Source organism: Chamaea fasciata, unplaced genomic scaffold (assembly GCF_029207755.1).
Source record: "Chamaea fasciata isolate MVZ Bird 193981 ecotype frontalis unplaced genomic scaffold, bChaFas1.0.hap1 SCAF_12, whole genome shotgun sequence".
Lineage (NCBI taxonomy): Eukaryota > Metazoa > Chordata > Aves > Passeriformes > Sylviidae > Chamaea > Chamaea fasciata.
Genome location: NW_027094097.1, coordinates 8,776,046 through 8,799,755, shown reverse-complemented (window position 1 = coordinate 8,799,755; position 23,710 = coordinate 8,776,046). Strand labels below are relative to the sequence as shown.

Genomic DNA, 23,710 nt, shown 5'->3' with positions numbered 1-23,710 from the left:
TTACACCCATCCTATAGTTACACCAATCCACAGTTCCCTTCTCCCTCTGCCACCAGCAGCGAGTCCCCCCAAGATGCAATTTTTGGTATTTCTTCTTCCTCTCTGGAGAGAGGAAGAGAGGCAGGCAGGCGCGGGGGAAAGAAGGAGGCAGAGGCACGGGAGGGAGAGCCCGGGGTACAGACAAACATTCTCTTTATTGAGCTACACATGAATTTTTCCATTAGTCAGAGAAAGAGATTGGCAGTGTGTAATATATCACAGAAACCTCACTGATTGGTAATAGAAAGGCTTAGAAAGACCTGGCGCTTTTTATATATATATATATAATATCTTTTTTTAAGTTTCCTCTTTATTTATTAATTTTCTTTTGAACAGGTGTGACTGCTCTTCTCCAGCAAAGGTAACTCGTAAAAGTGAAACCGTGAAGACGTCTGGTTACTAATCAAAGTAGAAATGACGAGGGATTGGTCATGAAAACGGTGGCTTCAATGTAAACACTACATTCGATTTTTGTTGTTATTTTTTATTATTTTTTAATTTTTTTGTGGGTTTGTGTGTGTTTTTTAAAATTTTTAAATTATTTTCATTCTTTTTTTTTAAAGTTTTTTTTCTTTTTTTTTTCTTTTTTTTTCCCTTTTTTCTTATTTTGCAGCACAAACATCCCCACATGAGAGAGAAAACACCATTCACTAAAAGGGAGAGAGGACTGGGGCAGGAGAGGGGGAGAGAAAAGCAGCACAAAAAAGCATTCACTGGAAAGAGTTAAAAATAATAAAAACAAAACGAAAACAAAAAAATACTCTAAACAAAAAATAAAATAATATATATATATATTTGTATAGCCCTCCCTGATGTCCCTGGTCGGCCCTGAAGGAGGGATGAGGGGGGACTCTGGTTGGGGGGGCCGAACTGTGCTTTTGGATACGGACCTGGAGAGTGAGCAGTGACCGGGAGCAGGGAGTGGTTAAACCAGGAGGGAAAAAATGGGAAAAACCCGCCGGCTCTGGCTGGTGAGGGCTTTGGCCTGAACTGGTGTGGGAATTCAAAAAATCTGACCTAGACCCCCCTGAAACGCATGGAAGGGAGCAGAAGGAGGATGCTCCCACTGCTCCTTCCCCCCAAACAGTCAGGGTGGGAAATGGGAGAAGATCTGCTTGTTGCTCCTCTTTTTAGCTGTGACATGTGGCCGGGGGCAGTTTTCAATTTCTTCCCTCCTTCTTATATATATATATAAAAAAAAAAAAGAAAAAAAAAAAAAAAGAAAAATCTTTTTGTTTCTGAAGGTGGTAGCGGGGCTGGGGACAGGCAGGGGCAGCCCAGCCTTGCCCATGCTGGGGAAAAAAAAATCAAAATAATAATTCAAAAAAGCCAACCCACAATAATGAATTATAATAATTATAATAAAAAAATACCAGCCCATGGTCAAATAACTGCCGGGAGGAGAAGCCCCTGCCCAGAGTGAGCCCGGGCGCTGCTCTTTACCCCTTTCCCTGCCTGGCACCGGGGCAGTTGTTGGGATGGTGGGGCCGGGCAGAGCCCCCCTGGCCCCGGGGTGGCCCAAGCTGGGACACTGGGGGCCGGAGGGAGGAGCCTGATGGGAGAAGGAGGTTCAAAAAAACAAACTAAAAAGGTGGGTGTGGATGTTTTTTATATATATATATACGTATATATATAATTTTTCCTTATGCCTTTTCATTTACCAACTCACATGATTATGATGACCCTTTTTTTTCTCTCCTTCAATCTGGTTTTTTTTTTTTTTTTTTTTCCCCCCCCGCGCGTGTATGTGTCTGTGTGTCTGTGTGTGGTTGCTTTGGGGTTTTTGTTTTTTTTATTTTTTTGTTGTTGTTGTTATTTTTATGTTTCTTTTCTCTCCTGGCGCCGGGATCGCCACCCAAGCAGTCGCTGTGCGCCGGGGGGATCAGTACAAGCCGCAGCCCCGCAGGTTGTTGGCAATGATGATGTCGGTGACGGCGTCAAAAACCACCTGGATGTTGTTCGTGTCTGTGGCACACGTCATGTGGCAGTAAATCTCCTTGTTGGGGGAGCGGTTTTTGCTCTCGAATTGTGCTTGGATGTAGGCGGCCGCATCCTCGTAGGTGTTGGGACCTGCGGGCAGAGCGGGGGCAGAGCGGGGTCAGGGCTGAGGGCCACCACCCTGCCGGCCACACCCGGCCACGCCCGGCCCCGTGCTGCTTGCGAAGCGCTTTCATTGTAACAGAAACAGGCAAAACTATTTATTTTCACACCCGCCCCGCCCCCCTCCACCTTCACCCCTTCGCAGGGTCCGTTTTCCTCCCATCTCCCTCCTTGCCACCCCCCATTACCCTTCTGCTCCCCCTCTGCTCCATTTTCCCCCAAAACTCATCACACCTAAGGGCTGTAGAGGGCTCCTCCTTCCCCAGATGTTGCTGCTTTGCCCGCTCCGCCCTCTCCCCTTTTCCCCCAGGAAGGGCAGGATCCCCGAGCCGTGCCCAGCCGGGCTGTGCCCCGGGGATGTGCCCCGGCAGAGCTCCTCGCATGGGGGAAAGGCCTGCTGGCCCCACAGCCGGGGGGGGGCGGGGGGTGGCCGGGAGAGTTGGTGGCCACCCCAACGTCCCCCACGGACAGCGGCTGCACCCCCTTGTGGGGCTGAGCCCCACCTGGGCTGGGTGGGGGTCTCACCCCAGGCACTGGAGCGCTGGTGGCCCAGGAGCCGTGTGGGGACACGCGTGTTGCCTGCTGGCTCCGTGGCGGGGAGGTTTGCTTTGGGAAGGTGGGCTGGAGAGGCGCCAGATGTTTGAGCCGAAAAATGTGCATTATTGCATTAAGCTGCTTAGGGCAGCGAGAGAGGCTGCGCTGGCCCCTCGCGGGAAGCCACAAAGCTGAGCTACGCCCCTGAAATCGCCTTTGCAAGAGCTGCTATTATCTGGAGATTTATTTTCCTTTCCCAGCTCGCTGGTTCCCCTTGTTCCTGATGCAGTGGGTGGCCGAAGGAGAGGGAAGCTGGGCCGGTGCCACCGGGCTGTCCCCCTCCATGGGGCAGCCTGGCCGTGCCACACAGCTGCGTGTGGGACAGTCTGGTTTGTTCTGCCAGGTGGCTGTGAGAAAATTGCTGGTGCCTTCAGGATGGAGAAGCCTGAATGCCTCTGGTGGAAATGCTGCTGCACTTATGCCGTAGAGGAATGTGTGCCATCTTGCTGGGGGACTACCTTGTCCCCAGGGTTTGGCATCCAGGATGGATGTGCTCTGGGTGGGACATTTCAGAGACATCTCAGTATCTGTAGGGGATGCTGGAGTCTGAATTTAAACTGGCTTTTTTCTTTTCCTTAGAGAATTCCGAAGTATCTATTCTTGCCCATCTTCTTGGTTACTTATCCTTTACCCCAGGCCATGCTGGTTGTACTACAAAATGGACGATTCTTTTGTGGGTCCACAGCTTCCTTCTGTAAAAGGCCTCTTTCCTCCCCCAGCCACACCCAGGGTGAAGGCACTCCTGGGAGGATGCAACCTGGAGGACCACGAGTCTTAGCTCCTCTTGTAGGAGCTTCCCAGGAACCACCAGCAAACAGGATGACTCCAGTGTTGACCAGTCAGCTCCTGCCAAGTTTTCTCTCCACAGCTCCCTGTGTCCAGGCTCATTTCAGCTCCTCTCCATTTGTCTTGACCCCCCTTCTGTCCCACCAGCTGCTCGGGCACCTTTGCCGTAAGAACTGCCCCACCCAGAACAGCCCCAGCCCATGAGTGGGGTGCTGGAGCTGCATCACAGCTCGTGAAGGTGATTCTGCAGTGCTTTTGCACCCCCCAAAGGCACCCTGTCCCCTCTGTCTCCCCAGCCCCGGTGGCGCAGGGTGGGCGTCACAGCGGCTGCGCCGTGTCAGCCCCAGGACCTACCTGTGTACTCAGGGAAGCAGATGGTCAGAGGTGATTTCTTGATCTTCTCAGCAAATAGGTCTTTCTTGTTGAGGAAGAGAATGATGGAGGTATCGATGAAGAATTTGTTGTTACAGATGGAGTCGAAGAGCATGAGAGATTCGTGCATGCGGTTCTGCAAAGGGGAGCACAGAGGGAGGAGAGGGGAGAGAGGAAGGCAAAGACAGAGAGTTAGAGGAGAGGAGAACATTTTTGTGAATTGAAATGGTTAGAAAGCAAAAAAATCTCTATAATAAGACAGTGGTAAATTTGAGCTGGTTACAAAGGTGGAGGAAGTGGGGTGTTGTGCTCCTCTTGGACTGGAGGCCAGGGCAGGTGTAGGGCTGCAGCTGATCCTCCCCCACATGCCTGCGGGTCACTCTGGCAGAGCAGACACTTGAAACCTCAAGGAAGAGCAGGAAAAAAGTAATTTGCTCTTCCCCTGCCTCACCAAAGGAGGAGGGAAGGGGCCCTGTCTCTCTTCAGGGACTGGGCACCCCTGAAGCATCCTTTGGAGAGGCCAAATAAAGGATGGACAGAGCATCAGCCAACAGCTCTGACACACTGGGCATGGGGACTGGGATGGAGGGGGCTTTGGCCATCCCAGGGTGGTCGTATGGACCTGCCTGGAAGGGTACTTGGCACTGAGTGGTGTCATTGTAGGGAGACAGCGCCAAGGTATTGCCCAGAGGTTGGGGCAGGTCTTGTCCCTGGAAAAATCTTCAGCTCAGCTTTGAAAATACCTGTGGTGGCTTGGTTGCTTCCAAGAAATTCCAAGGAGGTAACCTGCATGGTGGTAACCAGTACAGGTGTCTCTGCCAGCCCACTTCCCAACTCTCCTGAGAATTCTGGGCTTGCAGCTGCTCCAAGGAGACTTTAAGCTTGGAAAAGCTTTGGTAGGAGCATAAGGGTAAATTACTAAAAGTTGTAATTTTGTTGGAGTTTTTTTCCTTTTTTTTTTTTTTTCCATTTACATGTGGACAAAACCCATAAGCAGTCATTTCCCCCCTATGCTACCAAAGTTTCTTAAGAAGTGGAGAGCAGACAGCAGAGCAGGAGGAGGTGAGGTGAGGTTGTCCTGTGCTCCATTAGCTGCCACAGGGCCCCACGGAGCAGGTGTTCCCATGCAGGTGCATGCACTCACTGTTAGTATGAAGGTGCCACTGGACAGGACAGATCTGGCCCTCCAAGAGCTCCCAAGCATTTTCTCCATCATTAACTTGCTCTTAGAATCACCAGAAAGCCATTCCCTGCTAGTCCACGGACAGCTTTTGGGGACGTTTCAGGAAGTCCCTGTGTCCCTTTCACTGTTTGTACCCACCTTGTTTCTACTTGAACTTGCAGAGCTTCTGGTGCAAACCAAGGGCTTGGGGAAGTCTCAAGTTGCTGCCCCTCACTGTAACCCCTGCTGGGGGCTGAGCCCCCCAGCTCTGGCTCCACTGCCTCAAGCTCACATGGGGGCACAGCTGCTCACAAAAGCCTCGTGGAAATCTCACGGAAAGCCATGTACACAGGAGGCTCTGCAGTGGGTGGGGAACCCTCCTGCAGCAAACATCCCCCACAATGTTCCCCCACAGCCCCTTTTTTGGAGGCACAGTGAAAGGGGCTCTGGACTCACCGAAGATTTGCGAGAACACATATGTTTGCTAATGAAATGATGACCCAATTACACATTTTGGAGTTTTCCATGAATGTTTTATTAGTGAGTCATTTTATTAGCTCCACTTCAACGGTAGCTTTTGCATGCAAAATTTAGCAGCTGTCTGATTGCATCTTGAAAGGCTTTGCGATTGCTCTGTCGGTTCCTTGACAAAGAGTAGCTGGGGATGCCAAGCAGGCGCTTTCCAAAGCCTCGGGACTTCAATTTGATCCTTATCTTGAAATTAAAAAGAGGCCTTATTCATAGGGAAACCAGAAACTGCCACAAAAGGATGTGTGGTTCTTTCTTCTTGACTTGTGCTTGTTGCAAAATTGCTGGGTCTCGAGATTTTCATGGAGAGTATCAGGATGGGCTTTTCCTTGTTCATCTCTGGTGTTGTCCTATTTATGAATTATATTTAAATAAAGAAGTGATGGTGTTGGTGAAAGAGCAGCTGAAATAAAGCTTTTGCCCAGGGAAATGAGAATTCCCATTCAGGCAAAATAACCGTGATGACTTCAGGATCCTGAACACCCAGGCAGAATCTGAGCAGGATGGTGTCCGGGAAGAAGTTGTTAAAATCTCCAATATCAATACACAAATCAAAATCCTTTCCCTCTCAGCCATTTTCTTTTCTCAAGGCTGGCCTGTAGTTCTGTCTGATTCATAGGATGGGCCATGAGGGAATTCCTGACTGAAGATGAGTCCAGCTGAAGCCACATCACTGGAAGTTGGTGAAGTCAATGGGAGCAATGGTTCATTTTCCTTTGCTGAGGTTTATAGAAAACTTTCTCTTGGTTTCTTCAAGTTCCTTACTTCTTTATTATGCCCCAAATAATGGAAGATCTTTAGTTTAAACATAAAAGAACAAACCGGCTCAAGCACTGTTTTAAAGGGAGGAAGGGATGCTCCATGTTTTGTGCTACTGCAAAGAGGAGAACACATCATTTACTGAATTGAACCACCAATGGGTCTTCTCACTCTGTGCTCGCACAAAGAGACAGTGGAAAAGCAAAGCTTGTGACTTGTGAAGGATTTGTAACTGATGTGGTGGAGGAAACAGTGGGGCAGCAAGGATGCTCTGCCCTGCTGCTGCCTCTGGTGAGCAAAGGAAAAAGAATCCTGCCAAATACTTACATAAAATGGAGTCTCTTTTGGTTATATCCTTTTCAAATTCCTTATTTCCAGGAGGATGAGGCTCTGGCAGACAGCTGGTGCTGTGTGTTGTGCAAGTGTTTGTGGAGCAGCCATAGGGTTAAAGAAGTTTGAGAAGCTGGACGCACTCAAGGGAGACACAATAAAACCACTCTCACACTAGAAAAGAGCTGGCACTTTATTAACATTTTGTAACTAATAAATACATTACCAACAGCCAATAAATTATTACAATAACTAATGCTCTATTAAACCAATGGACAGTCACTCTTCGTACAAAATTACAGTTAATACAGTTTGGGCCATCAAACATGCAGGAGAAATGATTCAGCGGGAAACCAGCAAAAGGAGAATGGTGACGGCCTCCGGCGATCCTTTGGGAAATGTGACGGGGAGCGGGGAGCCCAGAGGCAGGGTGATGGTCACTCTTCCCTTGTCGAGCTGAAGTGGGAAAAAGGAGGTGGGGGAATAGGGCTGAGGAGCACAAATTAGGGACTGGGCTAATTAACAGGGCCATGGCTGGTGGTTAAACAACCCTATCTGCTTGGCCAGCACCACCAGGTGGGTCCAGCACTGGAAAAGTTGGTGAGACTCAGGCACTGCTGAAAATGATGTTTTACCTGCCATGATCTCCTCTCCCCACCTGGAGCAGCAGCTTTAGCTCTGGAGCTCTTTGCCTGCACTGCAGTCAGCACTGCATCTGAATTCCAAGACACTGGGTGGAAGAGGGCCTGGGGCAGTGAGCATCCAGCCAGCTGCCAGCCCCTCTGCCTCTTCTCCTGGTCTCTCCTCCCTGTGCCTACTGCACTCAGTCTCCATGAACAAAGCTGCCCTCTTGGGGAGATGGGGCTGTTTCTTGAATCCAGCTCCCTTTCCCTCTGCCTGCAGGGTGCCAGCTGGAGGCTTTGGTCCTCTCACTAAGGCATCGGTGTTTAAGGGTTGAACTTGCTTGTGTCTGCACGCAAATAAAGATTTCCCAGGCTGCTGGCTGGGTCGTTAGTGGTCCTGTGCAAAGTCCCTTCCCATAGCCACATTCTCAGTATAACTATATAGGTCACGTACCTATATCTGTCAGCATCAATTATCTTGTGTCAGTGCTGGAGCTCAGAAATGACACCGTACTCTCAAGTCTCAGGGAGCCTTGGGGTGTGTTTGCCTGCTCTTTCCTGCACGGAGATAGAGGCAAGACTGTGGTCTGCAATTTTGTGCCACTTGGACCACGTCTCTGCTTTCTCCTGTGTGCACTGGGGATGCAAGTGGGTGATGGGTCTGGGTGCCCAGGGTGATGGTCAGTAACACCATTGCCACTGACCTTGATGTGTCCAGTGTCAGATCACTAATGAGTGTTCTAGTCTCCTTGGAAATGGTTGGGGAGTTTTTGGTGGTAAGCCTGAAGATAAACCATGAAAACACCCAAGCCCACTGCAACTAAGCATCTCTAATTGACTTGACAGACGGTCAGCCTTCTTCCCAGGAACTCAGCAACTCTCCCTGGCTCCAGGAGACTTTGTGACCACAAAAAGCTTGGGACATGTCACACAAACTAACATTGCAGGGCTGGTCCCTTTCCCAGCACTGTCTGCAAATCCCCCAGGGGCGACGTCTGCCTTGTTGAGCTGCACAGTGAGGCTGGGCACACAGGGACCTTCTGGCAAAAGGACATCTTCTATGTCACATCCTGACCTCTTGGAGATTGCACTCCTGGACTGAGAACAAGGTCTGTTCCCTTGCAGGCCAGCACTGGGCTCATGCCATGATAGATAAAACCCACCAGATATGTTTTACTATACATTAAAGACTGCCCTTATTAATACTTTTAGTGTCCTGTAAAACAAAATCACATCAAGAGAGGAGGCCTGGCAGGCTCCTCCTGAGGCTGCTCTCTCCTCCATGGAGGGACAGGCTGGCCGGCCATCCAGGAAAGCTGGCTGAGGGCAAGGAGCTAATTCCGGTAGAAACTCCTGAGAGAGATGTAGCTGCAAGCGCTGCCGGGCAGGCAGCGGGGCCGTGCCGCTCCAGGCGCGGCGGGAGCGCCGGGCAGGCAGCGGGGGCGCTCCGCGCTCGCAGACGGCGGGGACAGATGGCCGCGCTGGGCGGCCGCGCTGTCCTGCCGCTCCGCCGGGCTCCTCCGGCCCCCCGTGAAAACCAGACCGTGTGCAATTCCTATATGCAAGATTAAAAACTGCCTTTGGTAGCCTGGGGCTGTATTTTAGTGTGTGCTTTCCCAGTGCGTGGTTATTGCTCGTTCTCCCAACCAGCCCAGCTCCTCCCAGCTCCGCCCGGCAGCACTGCAACACTCTCCTCGTACGGGTTTCTCTCTTTCATTGAAATTGTCGTTTAAATAAAGAAGCTATTTGCATTTTTGTGGTCCCATGGCTCCACAACCGACCCTCTCATTGACTATGGAGCAAGCCGACAGGGAGCTTCCTTCTTTCTTTTTGCTGCTGTCTGAAGCTCATCACGAGTTGCTAATGCTACTTTCAATGCTGACAGCACTTGGATGCTTCTGCTGCTGGAACAGTGACCTGAGTCGTTAAAAACCTTCTGCTTCTGCATCTCAAAAAGGTGGGGGTTTTTTTGTTTGTGTTATTTTTTTTTTTTTCAAATTCCCACATTAGCTTTGAAGGGCAGCAGGGTGTATACATAGCTGTTTCAATTTTGTGCTTTTAAATCTATCCTCCACGCCCCGGTAGGATTTCTGATGCAGCTGTACCAGTTGCAACATCCCTGCTACGTGGAGACTGCAAATGAAACACAGCTCTGGCTCTCCAAGGGTCTGGATTCAGAGTATGGCATTGCAAAGCTCAAGGGACTGCTAAGAAAAGGCTTTTGAAAGCAGGAGATGTATTTCAAAGTACTTTTTAGGCAACTGCTGCAAGAATTGCTGGTGTTTAGAGAAAGTACGGGGCAAAAGATTGCCTGTGGAAGGCACATCTGTCAGGAAGGGCTTTGGAGGATGCAGAAGGCAGCCGTGAGTAATAATTTGGCAGGCACTCTGGAGACACAAATCTATACACGGCCATCAAGCGGGAGAAATAGTGGTGTTTAACACTGGAAGCATTTCATTTTCCAAAGGCTGTTTCCAGCATTTGTCAGTGAATCCTCATGACACTCGTGTGAGGGAGGGAATGTCAGCAGCAGCAGCTGAGATGAAGCTTTAGACACACAATATGCCAAAGAAAATGAAAGAAGAAGCTCTGTGTGGCAACATTTCCTCTGCTTTTTCTCCATTTTCTCCCCATGGGGCACCAGCTGTTGACGGTTACCAACGTGCCAGGGACCAGCTGGAGCTGCAGAGGGGGCTTGGACCTCCCAGCTGGCAAAGCTGGGAATGGGTTACCTGAATCCAGCCTGGAGAGAGGTAAAAGTGGCCACTTGACTGCATTTGGCAGTCTGGAGTTAACTTGTCTTTACCAAAATATTCCTGTGTTCTTTATGCTGGGAGCTCACAAAGCCTTGGTATGGTGCTGCCTTCCCTGGAAACAGCTTCTGTTACTTATTTACTTGGATAAAACATCATTCACAGCAAGGAATGCAAACAGAAAATCTCCAAAACTCCAGTGCTTCTGATGAAACTGTTCTTACAGAGCTTAATAAATGACCTACATCCCTGCCAGCACCAGCCATCATCACTCTGGGTGCAGTGGTTACACCTTAGGTACCAAACGTAACCAATGTGTGTTTTTTCTGCCCTGGGTTTGACACAACACCCGCGTGGATGCTGGGTGTTACTGCTGGGACTCAGATGCGTGGGTGGGCTGTGGCATGAGGAGCAGCGAGGCTTTGCTGGCCAGCTCTTTGCAGGAGCTGATGTCATTGGAGGCATTTTAAGGCTGAGATGGTGAAGAGAAAGGTGGGTGCTTGCTTGTGCCAGAGCAGGGGAGGCAGGGAGTTGTGTTATTGCTGTTAGTGCCCAGCAGAGCAGCAGCAGGTCCTTGCTGTACAATAGTAAATGCATCATTTAATTCTCTCTAGGGGTTACTGACAGTTACCAGCCATGCTGGGCTGTAGCTGGTTGGATGGGTGACAGACACCTCGTTTTCCTCTGCACGCCTTTCCTGCTTGCCTCAGGGTGTTCACATCCCTGGCTGGGGATTTGTCACAAATGTCTCACAAATACTGTCCTGGCAGAGCACAGCCTCTGATGGGGACTCTCCTCTGGCTCTCAGGTGCCCTTCTCTTCCCATCCTCCCTGCTGTCTTAATCTACCTCGTCTCCCTTCTGCAGCTTCTCTCCCAAAACGTTCCCTAAGCCTCTCCCACTGTCCTCTCCCTCCTGTGCCACCGTATGTGTTTCTGTCACTGCCTCCTGTACACTGACAGTCACCTGGCCCTCCCCTTTGGGCTGTGCTGCTCTGGGCTGCTCTCACACCATCTCTCCTAAATGAGCACAGTGAGAAGGGATACTGTCCCTCTCAACTACAGCCCTGAAGAGACCTCCTGAGACCTGAATGCCACTCCTAGATAAGGCTCCCAAGAGAGGACAGTTGAACTTCTGGCCAGCCTCCAAAGATTCATGATTTTCAAGATAATGGACTTCTAGGAGAGGCAGAGAAAAGACAGGGATCAACATTGCCCACCTGCCCCCAGTGGGACCTCAGAGGTGGTTGTCTCACCCAGACAACAAACAAGTTTTTGGGGTAGACTCTAAGAGTCCCTCCATGTCCACAGAGGTGACACCCCACCTCTCACATTCCCTTTTGCCTTCGACTCAGCAGCATCCAGAGTTCTTGGTGGTGGCCACATGTACCCCAGCCCACCTGCATTTGTCCTCTCTGAGCCCCCAGTTTTGCTGTGCTGGGTGCTACCCTTGCCCTTCCCACTGCTCTCCCCTGCCCTTCCTCCTTCCTTTCCTTGCACTTTTCCTTCCTACTCCATCACTTGACTCAAATCAGCTCCCTGAGCTCTCCCTTGCCAGTGTTAGCCAACCATCTCAGTAAAGATACTGGTAAAGAGATGCCCTGACTGAGACCAACCCTGCAGCTGCCTCTCTGGGATGCTCAGGCAGGAGGTGACACAGGAAAGCCACTGGCTTGTGCTCAGCCCAGGAGGCTTAAAGCACGAGGCTGGGCTTCTCAAGGGGTTTAGATGCCCAAAGGGCAATGAAGGGCCACGAGACTCTTGCACACTTTGCTGCCACTCAGGTACAGGGAGGTTTTCCAAAGCACCTTTCCCCATCTCAGGCACTTGAAGGTCAGACTCTGCCTACAAGAAGCCAGGGCTAAATATTTTTCGTGCACCCCAGCATTTCAAGGCTGAATTTTGGAAAGTGATGCCACGTGTGTGCAGGAGCATCACCACTGCTGAATCACTAAGGCCAGGAGGTGCTGTGGGAAAGGTCCCCAGGCTGGATTCCTTGTCAGGATGCCACTGAGGGGGGGAGTCCCCATCGGGACACCATTCCCGGGGCATCTTCACTGCCTACACTCCAGGGGTCCCAGCCAGCCCAGTGTCTCCATGGCCTCCACGGAAGTGCCTCGGAAATGGGTTACAGCAACCACTAGATAAATTTTATCATTAATTTTGAAAAACTTGAGGTAAAACTGCTACCAGTAATGAATGATTTTAGACAAGGCTTAGTAGGCTTTGTTACTGTGTCCCTGTTACTCAGACACCAGCAGAACTTGATATGGCTGTTTTACTTGTTCAAATAGCTGTCTGGAAAAAAGGAGAATGTACAAATCCGAGCTATGGTGGCTGCATTCAACACCAAACCCTCCAGCTTTGGGGTCAGAACTGGAGCTGTAAGGGATCTTCTAAATGATCAGGCTGTATTTAGCACTTTCCCAAAGGAAGAGTGTTTAAAAAAAAAGGCAAATAACCAGAGGAATTAACAATATCCCTTAATTTTCAAGGCAAAAAAAAAGTTTTGGTTCCAAACTACACTGCTCCTGACCAGTATTTTAAGGCTTTGATTTTTTTCCTCTCTTTAGAACTGAAGTATTTTTGTCTTTTGGCAGTTGAAATGCACTTCGTGGGAAATGCGTTAGCTCCCTGCACAACACTGTGATTGGAACGGAGGAGTAGAACGGGGCAGCAAGGGGATGAACGAAAAACGAACCAAAATTAAATGGGTCTGGGGAAAGCAGAACTTGCTGCAGAGTTTTCTGGGACAGGAGGAGGGAATTATGTATTTCTTCCTTGTCATCTTCTGAGGAGGAATAAACAAGGAAAGGGAGGACCTGTCCGCGGGACTGGAGGATATTCCGGGGAGTTTAGTAGAGTCCACAGCCCCGCAGGTTGTTGGCGATGATGACATCCGTGACAGCGTCGAAGACGAACTGGATGTTGTTGGTGTCGGTGGCGCAGGTGATGTGAGTGTAGATCTCCTTGTTGGCCGACTTGTTCTTGCTCTCATACTGAGTCTGGATGTATGCCACCGCCTCCGTGAAAGCGTTGGGGCCTGCGGGACAGCCGAGAGCAAAGGAAAAAGAGTGGGTTAAAGCAGCCCCATGACTTGGAATCCCCATCCCGTTGTGCGGATGTGGGGAGCTGTGTGGGGCTGCTGCAGCCCAGGTGCCCTCTCTCCATCTCAGGGATGGGCACTCTTACCAGCCAGGATTGCTGCCAGGCAGGAGATGCTCCCTGACTGTCAGCTCAGCTGTATTTTTATTCTGAGTTGCTGTTTATAGTCTATAGAGATGAAATGAATGAGGGAGCTGAGTGTTAAACAGGCTATGATGGAAGAAATTCCACATCATGGTGACAAAAAAGAGAAGAAACCTGCCAGAAATGCAGCAAGCGCTTGACCTAGGGAAAAGGCTTAGCTTTTTTCCTTCTTTTAGATTTTTTTTTCACTAAAGCTTCAGTTTTTGATGGAAGAGTTAACATGAATTGAGGGCAGTATTGGTAGCTGTGTCCTCCTTTCCCTAAATCAGTAAGAAAAAGGGACATGAAAAGATCCAGCCTCTGTTACAGGGCAAAATGGGCTTTTCTCAAAAAAAACAACCCCAAAACCCAACAAAAAGATTGATACAGAATGTCCTCCCCTCTTTTTTTTTTTTTTTTTTTTTTTGGTAAGGGAATTGAGATTGCAGTTCTCTCTTCTACAGCCATGACTAAAATCCCACTGTGAGGAGTTTCTTGTTTTGATATATAGAGATAACTGTGCCAAACCTCATTAATCCTCAAATTTAGTGTTAAAAAAAGTTTAGAAGGAGTCATGCAAATGAGTAGATCCTTTCTCCTCTGGCCAGCTCTGCTCACGCACATGGCTCCACTTGGGCACCTCCTAAAGGCTGATGAAGGCTCTGGCTGGCCTGGATTGCAGCTCCCAGTACTGCCAGGCACTGCCTGACCCCCAAAACGCTCCACAACAGTAACACTGCTCTTGCTTTTGGGTCCCTTTCTCTTCACGATGCTTTACTGTTGGGAAATGCTGTTATTTGCTACAGAGAAGCTTACTGGGGCTGGAGATGTGCTGTGGTGGAAGGCAGCTGCTTGGGGAAATCCCACTTGCACACACATGCACTGCTAGTTGAAGACACAAGTTCATGAAGACCATAGGACTTGAGAATAAGTATGAAGCAAGAAAAGCAAGTTTTTTTTTGGGAGCAGATTCTTGCATGAAGAGCTGCGTAAAGAATCAGTTCCACATGCTGAGCACAACCAGGAGGGTATTTTATGAACAGGAAGTTGGTTGTTCAAAGACATGAGGATTTAGATGCTTGATTCTGTCTACAAGAGCAGGGAATCACTAATGCCAGCTTGGTTTAAATCAAGCCGTGGATTCTGCTGCTGCTTTACTAAGTATTGTGGATTAGTTAAAAGCATGACTGAATTAAGGGGATGGAAACAGTGCTCCAGCAAACAGCAGGCAAATTTGTGGATGCAGTCTTCTAATAATTCCCTGTCAGGAGAACTAATGGACATCAGAAATTTCATTTCATTAAAAGCATTTTGTGGAACCTACTTGTGATGTTGAAAGTCTGCTTGTTCAGTTTATAGGCTTTTATCAAATAATTCTTTCTAACTCCAGGGCAACATTCTAATGATGTTGCTTTTTCATGAGGCCACAAGGGTTTCATCCTGTGGGCTGTGGCCAGCAAAGCAGGGGCGAGCAGCCTGAAGTGTGTGCTGGGGTCTAAAGCCTGGGCTGAATGTTAGCACAGCTAACTCGTAACAGCATGGCTGAACCCGTGGGGGTGAGATAACTCCTCACCTCAGGTCCCTGTTGGATCACTAAAAGGACCTTCAGCAGTCAGACTTCCTGCCCTCTCTGACCGCACAAGAGAGACAGGAGATCTGTTGAGGGTCTCTGACATTGTGAGAACTCCCAGCTTCCAGAAAAGCATCTTGAAGGAATTTACAGCACCTTTGGGTTCCCCTGAGACTTGGGGAAGACTGGTTTGGTTCACTTGTGGCTGCAGTGCTCCAGACAGAAGCTTTGTTTTCGTCTGTTTAATCAGCCAAGAGCTCAGTTTCATGTGTATGAATGTCTGCCTCCCTCCACTGAACTTCCCTCTTGGGCTGGGATAGCTTGGGAAGGAATTTCTAAGATCACATTCCTTCTTGTTCTAGTGTCTCTGACATCAGGGGTTCTGTAAGAATGTTATTTCAGACTGAGGTTTCTGAGAGACGACAGAGAAGATCTCTAAAACCAGGTGCACAAAATGTGATCAGGAAGGAGTGAGAGGTAAAGGTTTGCTTCACTGAGAAAAGGGAAGCGAAGAGGACCTGACAGAAACCATCCAGTATATAGAAGCACTGCTATAAAGAAGATGGTGATGAGCTGCTCTACAAGCCATCCAAAAGCAGCAATCTAATTTGCAACCAGGAAAATTTGGGGTAAGCATTATTGTGAGCTCAGCTGTAAAGACTGAAATTTCCATGATCAGATCTTTCCAGACAAATATGTTTGGAACATGTTGGTTCTGTCTGGACCAAGCAGATGACTAGATGGCTGAAATGTGCTGGTAGTGACAAACACCAAAATCTTCCCTGGAGAGGAAACCTGCAGATGTTCTGAATTCAGCTGGAGTTATTCAGCTCCATGGCCACAGATCATTCAGCCCAAAGCAGCAATGAGAGATCACTTTTGTCTACTCGCAGTGAAAAATCAAGTGCTCAGAGATAAGAAGCTCTGGTTAATAATTTGTTGGCCTGCCCAGAACTGTGACACTCCTGGTGCTCCGGGTTCACAACTGTGTTTCCTGACAAAGAGATTGGCTTCTCTGTCTGTCGGCTTGATTCGTCTGGATGTCTCCGGTGAGTTTAAATAATTCATGACGATAAAAGTTTATTTTTGTGCCATCTCAGAATGGTAATGAGGGTTTGTGGAAGCTGGCGAGATGCAGAGGGAAGCAGCGGGGTGCAGCTGCAGCCTTTGCATGGCTGATGTATTCCCATCATTAGCGGGTCAGATGCCAGGCAGCAGGAGTGGGGGCTTCTTGCACACTGCCCATCCCAGAGCTCCTGCTCTCAACTCCACGGATCACCAAGGCCTCCTTCTCCCCAGCCAAGCTCAGGGCATGGCTCACTGTGGCTCTCCTCTGCCTGCACTATGGGTTAAGAGGTGTGGGAAGATCAGAATATGAAACACCTTGTTTTCTACCTGCATTTAACTGGAAGTGTTTTCATGTCCAGATACTTGAGGCTGGCAAACCCGAGACCAAAACTGGGGACTTTTCAACTAATGTGATGAAAATGTATTGCTTGAGCTGAATTAGCCAAGCTGTGTGACCTGCTGTCTGCATACTGGAGGGCTGATCATGGAATCAAGGAATGGTTTGGGTTGGAAGGTCATCTAATCCAAGCCCCCTGCAGTGAGCAGGGACATCTTCAACCAGGTCAGGTTGCTGAGAGCCCCATCCAGCTTGGACATGAGTGTTTCCAGGATCATGATGATTCTATAACCCCGCAGTGCCTGGAAGTGGAAAAGTGTCCAGAAACTGCAGAGGGATTCTTCTTGTGGCCGTAAGGGAGCATGGTTGGGTTTGAAAGAACAAAGCTGTACTCCAGCTGTGGATAGCCTAACAAAGCCCGTGTGTTGGTCTCCTGGAGACCAGTCACCCATTACACTCACTGCACCTTTCTGAGAGACCTGCAAGAAGGTCCATGATCCTGTGTGACACAGGCAACCAGTGCACATGGGTTTGTGGAGTGCAGAGTGGCCCCACACCTGCAGATGCTGGCTTGGCATCAAACCCAGTGGTGAGGTGGAGATCTGACACCTGAATCAGTGGTGGTGGCCCTTTGCCAGCAAAGAACTTGGGTCAAGTCATGGTCCTGCTTTAAGTGGACCATGGTGGGGGTGATCCTTTGGCCCTTACTGAAATAAAACCTGTAGTGAAGGCAATGGGAGCTCTAGCTCTGCATCTTTAGCCTCATTGCCTGTGACACACTACAGCACCAGCCTGGCTGGGGAGAGCTCTGTGGTCCCTTTGCTAAGCACTCCTGTACAGCCACATTTCTCATTACCTGTGTACTCAGGAAAGCAGATACTCAGTGGTGATTTCTTAATTTTCTCCTCAAATATGTCCTTCTTGTTTAGAAACAGGATGATAGATGTATCTGTGAACCATTTGTTGTTGCAGATGCTGTCAAAAAGCTTCAGAGATTCATGCATGCGGTTCTGCAATAGAAAGGAAAGATCACATCAGGCCAAAGCCAGCGACCCAGGGACATTCAACATGTAGGGAAATCTAAAACAACTAAATTAAGGAGGAAAGCAACAAAAAAGAAAATCTACAATATACATAATAAATTTATGTATACATACAGCTGAACATATACATACACAGATGCAGTCCCTATTACATTTGACAGACAATTAGTAACTTAAGGGCATTTAACAATACAGAGCTGTTTGATTTTACATAACATTAATTTACAGGATCCCAGCTCATAGAAATCATCATGCACCATGCATGGATGAAGAATTATTTTTGCCCTTTGATCAGATTTTTGTGTCGGTGCAGCTCATGCAGATTTTCTAAAACATTTTCAATAATTTTTGTAAAATGTTTTTTCCACTGTCGAATGTGTGCGGCACACAACTGTTTGGATACATTAACCAAGGACTGGTAGATCCTTGAATTAATCTAGAGTTGGAAGCAGACATCAAGGTGACATAATTTTGGAAATGACCTTGCCGTGACCTTTGCCTGGTTTTGTTATTTTGTTTAGTGTTGTCTGTTGTTGGGCTTTTAATTTTTAAACTTTTAAATTTTAGTTCTCTTGGAAGATGGCTCAACAGAAAGTGTCTCGCAGAGAGGAAAAAAAGTGAAAAAGGAAGAGAGAATAGTATAAAAAGGAAAAACATAACAGAGAAATTTAAGAACAACCAGACTAGAAGTCAGGCAGCTACCACTGGTGTTAGCTCATGCCTCTAGAAGATTAGCAGAAGAGCCATACATCCATATGTACACACAGTGAGAAGTCAGCTTTTTGGTTATAGGTCATGCAAAAAAAGGACACAGAAAAGGAGAGACATAAGAGGAATTGAAAAACCAGACCAGTTAGGGAGTTGCAAAGTCCGCCACATGGGTTTATGGTGGTGGAAAGAGCTCACGGCAAAGTCAACCAAGTGTCATGTTCCCTGCTGCTTTCAACTCTCAATTCGTTTTTTCTTTTTTTTTTTTTTTTTTTTTTTTTCTCGGTTCAAGAGAAGCTTCATACCTGCCAAATTTGGTTGGTCTCTCAAATGCTCATTTTTTGGCCTTTGTTTGGCTAGATAAGGTCAGACGGCCGAGGAAAAGCTGTGGAGGTGCCGAGGCTGGCGACGTTTGGCGCCGAGGCCGACGCCGGAGCGCGCACGCCGGTCGCGTGGCCGTCTCTCAGCCGGGAGCCGGGTAGCGCAGAGAGCAGGCGCGGTGAGGACGAAGCACACCCAAGAGTCAGGGGGTTATCAAAGGCAAAGCATGGTACAGACCAGACCGGCTCCTCGGCTTTTCCCAGCGGGGTCTCCTTAGAACAGCACTCCCCAAACCCGCCAGTGAAAAAGTAAGAAACTGGTCCAGCCATCACCACAGAGACACTGGAGAGAACGGGGCTGCACGGGTTTGTTACTGGAGAGTTTTTTGGGGTGGGTGCAGCATGTCCTGTTGCCCCCAGCCTTGGATTTGGGAATGTGGAATGGTACACGAGTCAGCCGGGGGCCTTCACCCCTCTCCCACTCCATTTCACACCTGTGCTGGCATAAAGTTGAGGCCAGCACTTCACTGATTAACACATTCCTTGTCATTGATATGCTTTCATGTCTACTAAGTGTTTTATATAGCCAGAAGAGGCTCTGTGGATGAAAGAAACATCTGATCCAGCCCAGAGTGAAGCAGGGCACGTGTGATTTGCCATGCCCTGTCTTGGATGACCGCACATTTCCCCATCCGACAGACGGGGACAATGCGATCATGTAAGAATGAAAAAATGCATTTGCTCACTGGGTCTCAGTTGCAACATGTTGCTTATCTGGATCATCCTGCGCCTGTGGGCTGTTTTTTGCTAACCCATTTGGTATTGACTAGTACCCTGGAGCAATGCTCCTCTTTGCTACTTGTGGTGCCAAAATTGTAACCACATAGAAACCTGGCGTACAAAGGTTTTATGCAGGAGATTCTTGGATACTCACAGCCTTCGGGGGGAGAGAATGAAGTGGAGGGTGGTCAGGGGAACAGAAAGCAAATACAATTAACCATTTTTTTAAGCAGGGTCCCTCCCAAAACATTTTAAATTACATTTTTATCATCCTTGCTGATTTAAACTAAAAACATGGAGAAACACGTGAACACTGCTTGTGGGCTAAACCCACAGCTCATCCGCAGCAGCCATCAGCCATCTGGGCAGCCTCGTGCCACACCTGCCACACTGCACAGCCCTGGTGGAGAGCAGAGGGGTGAGACTGCTCTTCATGGCATGGGGAGCACCACAGGTGGCATCGGGTTTGTCTAAGAAACAGAAGCTAAGGACTTCTGAGCTGGGCTTCATGGTTAGGTGAAGCCAACTGTTCTACAGTTGTGGGACTGTAAGGATCCTACAGAAGTCCTCCTACTTCTCTTATCCAGTTTGAACAATTTGCATTAATGAATGTTAGGAGATGAGACCGTTTTTCCAAGAAATAGTGACTCTTAGTGTACAGTGGTAACCAGAATATAGAATCACAGAATCATATACGCACAGCACAAACCAATACATCCCACTACAACATGAGGGTTACACTAAATGACCTCTATTCTTTTCAGATTCCAGAAACAAGGTTCAAAGCTTCCTAAGGATGTCTGACCTGCCTTTCTGATCTCTACAAGTTGATTTTTCCTTCAGCTTTGCCAGTCAGACAAGTAAACAAAATGAACTACTCTGCCCACTCATCCTTACTTATGTGGGAAATGTTTTGGTCTTAAAATCCACCTTTTCCTTCCCCACCACTAAAGAGAAGATGACATTATTCCAAAGCCAGAAGATGACATTATTCAAAAGCCATAAATTGCTTTCTGTGTGTGGCAAAGGTGCAGAGCAATATTCTGGTGAGCAGGCACAGATGCTTCTGTTGTCATACCTGGATGCCATATGGGAAATGTTGTTGCATCCCAGGAGGGCTTCTGGGAGCCCACGCATGGACACAAGCTGTCCTGGTGTTGGCTAGCACCAGGAATCCTCAGTATCTCCCTTTCCTTTCCCTTCCCAACCCTAACTAGTTCAATAGGTGTTTGTAGGAGCTCTCCATCAGCTCAGGTAGACCCAGGTGCAGAGGCAAGGATAAGGAAGCAGCATCTGGGTACCACCATATGTAAAAGGACAGACTGCTGCTAAAGGAGGAGTGAGAAGTTAAATCCCCCAAATAATCCCCCTCCTCTCAGTAAATCCACAGTGGAAGACCAGTTTAGTCCCATAGAACTTGCCTGGGGCCCCTTTCTGCTGTGATGGGGCAGATGTGCCTATTCTGCTAGGAGGCACTAAAGGTTATGCTCCTCATACTTTTAGAAGAAGTGACAAAAATTATTTCACCTGCTTTTGGACCCATCATGCTGCATTATCACACCTTATGTCGGGTCTATCATTAAGGGAAGAGCTCTTCAGAAGTTAATTTCTTAATGTCACTTCCTATTTCAAAATTGGTATTTTAAACCCTTACACTGGCAAGTATTTCGTACCCCAAGAAGAAAAGTAGCCCCAACAACCATGTTACAGAGGAATAACCACTCGCCCATGCATATTCAAAGTCCAGTTAACTTTTCCCGCACAGGACAAGAGAGAGAATTGCTCATAGCTGAGTTCAGATGTCATTGCACAGCTGTGTTCCCGTCACTGATGTGAAGAGCAAACAGCTTTTCACTCAGCATGAGGGAAAAAGGATGCTGCAGTAAAGACTCTGTCCAGGCAGAAACACACTCATAAAAAACATCTTTTTTTACCAGAGTATGGGAGGAGATTTGGTGTCTTCTGCAACACCCAGTTGATTCAATATTTTCTGTTTTCCTTGATGATTAAGTGCTAGCTGTCACGCGAACTATAAGGACACTGATGGTTATCCTAAGCACAGCAACTCCATATTCCCCCTCCTGCTTTTATTTCCTAAGATGTCCAAGCCACTTTGGCTTGCTTTGTCCCTCCTAAGGCAATTTCTGAGCACTGCGATTCCATTTTTCTTGCCCAGTGACGGCAGAGAGAGCACGCTAACCAGGTCATGCAGCGCAATACAAACCTACAGGACAACAGTAATGCACACCAAGGGTTACCAGCACAGAGCCTTCCACCCATCCCACCCTCAGCAACAGGGACACAAACAGTACTTGCATGTCTTGGTTTACCTAAATATCTTAGCTTCAGAGGCAGCAATGTGCACCATCAACATCTCCCTCTCTTGCTATGACTCCTTTGATTTTGCAAGGTAAAAAACAGAGGATAGTCTCAGTTCCTATGGCAGATCCCATTCCATTGCTGTTTTAACAAAAATTCCGTTAGGAATTCTATTTAGAAAGAACAATGGAAATCTACCTTTGTGAATCATCTTCTCTAGTTTTACTGAGTGATATGAATGCCACTCTCTCTTCCCAGATTACAGAGCTGAGGCTTTTCCTTCTGTAACCTCAGCTTATGAAACAAAAAGATAAGCCACAAATGAGACAAAACAGCCTTGTTATGCAAAAACATAATCCAGAGAGGAGTTCTGCCAATTAAAGCAGGATGTTCCAACTGTGTACAGTTATGACAGAGAGCCTGGCAGCTCCTTGTGAAGGACTTGGTAAAGGCACAGACAGGTGCAATACCTCGAGGGCAGTGCCTCGTGCTTTGGACGGGCTGGGCAGAGGGTACCATTTTGCCACATGAGCTCTGACTTGGGCTGTGGCTGGGAGCAATGGGACTGATGAAGGCATTGCTTGAATCTTTCCCATGCCTTGTTCCTCTCCCCTGAGAGCTGGGCACACAGGGACACAGTTTAGATCTGCCAACAGCAGCATAAAGTGTTGGAAGCAATGGGAGAAGCTGGATTCAGCAGTACTGGGAGTTTCTGTGAAAAGTGTGATCTTTGCGGGTGTATGGGCCTAAAAATCACAGATGCAGAAAGTTTTCTTTATTTTCTTTATGTCTTTCTGATCTGGACATAGGGAAGTACTTGCTTTTCTCGACTCCTGCTGTGTGGCTCTTTGTGACAGGGAATTAGAGAGAAAATACATCCCTTTTAAAAGACTGACTGCTCTTAAGAAGCAGGGACAGCTTCAAACACAACGATCTTACTTTAGCTGCTGCAGGAGGATGGGTGGTCATTCTTTTAAAACAAAGAGCACAATAACCCACAAAACAACTTTACAAGTATAGAGCTGTGTTTGAATTTTAAGGGCAGGGGCAGGTCAGAGAGTGTTTCACCCAGCCTTGTTTAACCAGCTCTTTGGAAAGGATTCACAATAAACCTGTTTGTGAGTTTTTTTTCAGTGAGACAAGCTGACCCTACACTTGTCCCACCTGGAGCTTACCAAAGTGAGCCTGTCCCTGGTCCACGTGATGCTGACTTGCATCTGAACTGCAGTTTTCTCCACCTGAAGTGTGGTTTGACTTAGAGAAGTACAAAAAGCACCTGTGAAATCCTGTGCTTGTTGACAACAGGGTGCTGAGTGCAGGAGGAAAATCACCCAGCTTTGAAAGGGTTTTCTTGGACCCTGATATGCAGTCAGGTTCTTTCCCTCTCATGGCTCCATGCCAGCAATGAAAGCTCTCTGCAAGTCCTTTCATACTCATGGAGACATCTGTACAGCCCCCAAACCTTCAGTGGCTCAACACAGCTGCAAGTGCCTGGACTGTAGTAAGTATTGCTAAAAAATGAAGCTGGAGGAGCAGCATCCAGCTCACTTTCTCAGCTGCCTCCTCTTTGTGTTTTCCAAGTGAGAAGCAATAAAAGCTGATTGACGTCATTAAAGCCAGCAGATGTGACGGATGCAGACAGCAAATCAGCTGACAGAGGAGCTGTTTTACTGCTGGGTTTTTGGAGAGGCACCACATTACCAAGGAGGGGGCCAAATGCTTGGGGGTTCACCTGGGAGGCGTCAGGGTCTGTGGGTACCACGTTTTTCCACTCGCCATTTGTGATGGGGACATAATAGGGCAGCCAAGATCCAACACTGCTGTTTTTTCCTGAGTGCACTGGCCTTGCTCAGGGCCGTTTATTTGGGTTAGGCAGGGGCGTCCTGCCGGCGTGGCGGTGGTGGTGATGCCGAATCCTTTCCCCGTTTACGCCGAATGTGTAAATGAGCAGCAGCTGCCTCTGCCCTCCTGTTGCACAGCATCCCCTGAAATGTGTTGTGAACAGGGACTGAAATAGCAAGCAAATGTCAGTGCTGTGCCAGAGCTGCACCAGGCTGCTCTCCTGCTGCAAAGGGAAAGTTGGAGGTGCTAGATCCCAGTTTCTGCAGTGTGGCACTTCAGGGGGGAGGCTGAGCTGGCTCTGGGGTGGTGCTGGGTGAGGGACAATCACTGGCAGGGCTCTCCCCAGGAGAGATGCTCTAACCTCCAGTTCAGAGGAGCAGAGTTAAGGCTGACATTTAAAAAATGGCACTGGCATTCAGGCCATTCCATTTTGTGCTCCGTGGCTTTGAAT

At 48.2% G+C, this 23,710-nt stretch overlaps 1 protein-coding gene across 2 annotated transcripts in view; it reads right to left on the bottom strand.

Annotated features, from left to right (window-relative positions):
• Window positions 1–175: 175 nt before the first annotated feature.
• Window positions 176–23,710, bottom strand: part of GNAO1 (G protein subunit alpha o1) — a 143,157-nt gene continuing 119,622 nt past the window's right edge. The window contains exons 7-8 of one of the 2 annotated variants that reach the window (XM_066194388.1): window positions 3,874–4,027; window positions 176–2,109 (exon numbers count right to left, since the gene is read on the bottom strand). In XM_066194388.1, coding sequence (XP_066050485.1) covers window positions 1,922–2,109; window positions 3,874–4,027 — 342 coding nt within the window. In that variant the 3' untranslated portion in view covers window positions 176–1,921. Of the gene's footprint in view, window positions 2,110–3,873; window positions 4,028–6,839; window positions 13,088–17,103; window positions 17,258–23,710 lie in introns of those variants that run through there. The other variant, XM_066194389.1, reaches the window with a different exon arrangement.